The following is a 3,762-nucleotide window of genomic DNA, read 5'->3' on the forward strand; positions in this document are numbered from 1 at the left end:
AAATTCAATTGAAACAATTATTTAATACGATAAATAGTGATATTTTAAATAATTTTTTTATATAAAAAAAAAAATACACTTACAGACAGTGAAATTAATTTTTTTACTAACTCAGAAGCTCTAGGAACATACATAGGAAGTTATGTTCTGATTTTTTATTACTTTTTTTTATTTTCATTATACAGTGAAAAAATAACATATATTAATATAAAATATTATTCGATTAATTATTTATTAAAATAAATAAATATATTATAAAGATGTGGTTATGACCTTAGGGCTATCAATTATCAAAACAAAAAAAAAAATACATATATGCAAAAACAAACTTCTATTAATAATACACCAACACTAACACTTATAAGTAGCTGTGAACATATCATTAAAGAAAGAAGAAATCAAAGTAAAACCCGAACCCCTACGGCTGCATGCAATAGCAAATAAAATCGATTATGGTCTCGGGAAATTTTGTGCAATTCATTAATAGCTCTCTAAGATAATGAGAAGTGTTGAAACCAATTTTATATGATGGTATTGCGAGATGTAAAATTGCTTTTAAGGGTCTAGCCTCTCAGGTCAACATACCTTCTCATGAATTTTACCATAATGATCACCAGCAGCTCAGCTCATAACGAGTCTCTCCCCAGTGTCGATCAACCGAGGATCGGTAGGATTTTGGTAATATGTTCTAATGGAATGCTATCTGCAGCGCTCTTCTTGAGCTCGGGATGGTTGAATTCATTACGAGGGAAGATGATGAGTTGGTCATTGCTCTGGTTCTTTACCGCCCAACCAGAATTAGCAACGTGTTGCTCAATGAACTTGTCTAGCGAGGGGCCTTTGATGTTCACAAACTGAAAATAAAAAATAAAAATAAAATCCATGATCAGAATGATCTCAAAGAAAATGATCAAACATTTTACGAGGGTACCCAGCAAGGAAAGAGCTTATAAATAGATGATAACTATACCTCGCCAAGACTGGACCTCGGAACTTTCTGGAAGGTGAGCGAAAAGACGTGAATTATATATGCTTGCATTGCTTGCTCAAAGCCTGAATACATTAAGGTGCGTGAGTTATTCACATACATTACAGACAACCCATGAATGCGGAAACAAAAAGGGAACCAAAAACAAAAACACTTAATCCACCTAACAATTTGATACATATAAATTAAAACAATGTGGAAGGAATGACGATCTAAATTAAAATTTTCAAATAAACAAATAAATCGCCAAACAGCCCTCAAATTTTAGTCAATTTAAAGCTAATACTTTCTATACCAATTATGAATACCTGGCACAGCATCTAATATGTTACGGATCTTAGCAACTTCATCCCAAAACTGATCGAATCTGGTGGTCTGTAGACAAAAAAAAAAAAAAAAAAAAAAAAAGAAAAAAACAAAGAAGACAATGGATAATGCTGTATCTTGCTTAAACAACTGTAGCACAGAGTTTCAAGAGAAAAGGGGTCACGGCTAGCACCTCCAAATAGTGTGAGAGAACAATAAGAGTCTTGAATTGCTCCTCCATTTGCTGATGCGTTGTGATGTGGGCCATGAGAAACAATCACAAAATTAGAATAACAAGAACCTAAATATTCAATGATTAAGCTACTGAGTAAATTAAATGCCCGGTGGCGAGCAAACAAGAAGTACAATTATTGTGATAAAGGCATGGCTCGGGTAGCACTGCAACCGAGCTTGATTGCAAGAACCTGAGTTCAAGCTCAAGCACGCTTGATTTACTCCATTAAGCATTGAAACTCAATTCAAGCTAAACAAAACTATATTATAAAAATAATAATAATAACAATTGATCAAACAAACCATGACATTTCAAATTAAAATTATCACCAACTAAATATTGTTTCTTGAAAATATTAGGGAAGACACATTTCAACATAACTTAAAAAACTATATATTATATATAGAAATAGATACCAACTAGATACTCAAGACTCCACTCAACAAGATTATAATGCACTCACGATGCCAGACTTAATTAGGATACAGGACATTCAGCATAGGCTTGAACAGCCTACGTCATTAACCAGCTCTAGCCATAGTCATGAAAATACAACATAAACATGTTCAGACATTAACCACAAGAGTATTGCAAAATGTTTGATTCACATAACCTAATTAATGGAAAATCTGAATCATGTGTAAAACATTTTCGTCAACAAAGCAACGACACAGAAATTTTATACCTTTGACAAGAAAGCTTGTTTCCAAGATCATGAATATTCCAGTAATTCATCCGTAAAAAATTCAATTTAACAGATAGGGTAAACAGCAAACATATCTCTTGGAGAAAACAGGAATCAGTCTCTCAGTTCCATTAACCGGTGATTAATAGCTAAATCAACAACCTCATATTCCTTCTCTAGGTAAAGTTTTTAAAAAAACAAAACGCTCGCAAAACACTGCAAACAATAAATGGAGGATCAATTTTTGCCAAAAAGAAAAAGGCTACAGTATATACCACTCTTTCAGGAATTAAAAAGAGGCACAGGCTGAAATCAGGAGCTGGCATTGCCATCAGAGCCTGTAAAACATAACAAAAAAATTTACGAACCACCATTCAAACGAAAAAACAATGAGAAACTCAAAATAGAAAGTGAAGAAATAGGTTCCCGTACTACCAGGGTATGATTCTTACTTTGATCAAAATACGAGCAACAATTTGAGTGCTCATTCTCTCTGGTTCAAACTGCATATTTTGTTTTCACACACAGTAAAACCAAACCATTAATTGAATCAACAAAACACCACCGAAACTGGAAAATAAGCAGAAATGTAATACTCCTCCGGAGAGGGAGCTCAAAACTTGCCTGGTAGAGACGCAGCAGACAAAGATTGGCATTCAAACTGTAAGTTCGAGATGACACCTACATATTTAACATCACGAGAGTAAAAATTCATTCAGAAAACACAAATTCATCTCTTTAACCCAAAAAATAATAATAATTAAAAAAAACAAACACATCCACAAGCACAAACACAAAATACATAATCTTCACAGATTTAAAAATGGAATCATACTTGTTCGTTAACGTAATTTTCAAGATCGGGCAGGATGTCGGGGTTGTAGGGGTTAACGGCGACTAGATTCTCGACCGTGTACGACATCGTCGACTGCTGATTTTGGTTCGCCGCGTTCTCTATCTGTTCCCTTCCCATTTTCGCTTTCTTCTTCAATAAGCACTGCAAAATTACAGACACTGCTTCGCCGGATTATTAGATTCGATGCACTAGAAAGATTGGTTCTGCAAATTAGGGTTCTTGGGGGAAGCAAATTGACTAATATGCCCCTATTTGGGCTGAGTCACAATTCTAGTCCTAGCCCATATTAGGTTTGGGCCCGTCCAACTTGTTTTTATTTTCGGGGCTTTACATAATTGGGTCCATTTAAAATTACGGGTGACGTGTTAGACAACCTCCATCAAAGAAATCCATTTTGGATTTCTCATCACTTCCGCATCACATTTTTTTTTAAAATTTTATTTAAATATAAAATACATATATATTTATATTTATATCAAAATTATTTATTTTTAAAATAAAATTTTAATAAAAATATATCAACTTACAAATTATTATGTAGAAAAATAAAATTTTATATAATATAAAGATATAAAACATATAAAAATAAATAATACTCCCTCCGTTCACACATAAAGTATACAATTACTTTTGGCGCGGTGGTTAGTTAAAAGTATTGTAATAACATTTTTGTCCTTATTTTTTGGTGTAAA

At 33.1% G+C, this 3,762-nt stretch overlaps 1 protein-coding gene across 1 annotated transcript; it reads right to left on the reverse strand.

Moving 5' to 3' along the window:
• Window positions 1-314: 314 nt before the first annotated feature.
• LOC127265074 (eukaryotic translation initiation factor 3 subunit K) lies at window positions 315-3,271 on the reverse strand. Its single transcript, XM_051294749.1, has 8 exons — window positions 3,050-3,271; window positions 2,839-2,895; window positions 2,667-2,717; window positions 2,490-2,552; window positions 1,488-1,538; window positions 1,297-1,363; window positions 971-1,053; window positions 315-854 (listed from the first exon to the last, which is right to left on the reverse strand). The coding sequence occupies exons 1-8, from the start codon at window positions 3,185-3,187 to the stop codon at window positions 654-656; spliced, it is 711 nt and encodes a 236-aa protein (XP_051150706.1). The 5' UTR covers window positions 3,188-3,271; the 3' UTR covers window positions 315-653.
• Between the last annotated feature and the right edge of the window lie 491 nt (window positions 3,272-3,762).

The sequence above is a fragment of the Andrographis paniculata genome, unplaced genomic scaffold, assembly GCF_009805555.1.
Source record: "Andrographis paniculata isolate CXL003 unplaced genomic scaffold, ASM980555v1 Contig71END, whole genome shotgun sequence".
Classification (NCBI taxonomy): domain Eukaryota; kingdom Viridiplantae; phylum Streptophyta; class Magnoliopsida; order Lamiales; family Acanthaceae; genus Andrographis; species Andrographis paniculata.

Bases quoted from the DNA above. Each gene is read 5' to 3' on its own strand.
- LOC127265074 (XM_051294749.1), bottom strand. From the start codon at position 3,187: ATGGGAAGGGAACAGATAGAGAACGCGGCGAACCAAAATCAGCAGTCG. The intron at 2,896-3,049 runs GTATGATTCCAT...TTAAATATGTAG, and splicing joins AAAATTACGTTAACGAACAA to GTGTCATCTCGAACTTACAG. The intron at 1,364-1,487 runs GTGCTAGCCGTG...TTTTGTCTACAG, and splicing joins TTCTCTCACACTATTTGGAG to ACCACCAGATTCGATCAGTT.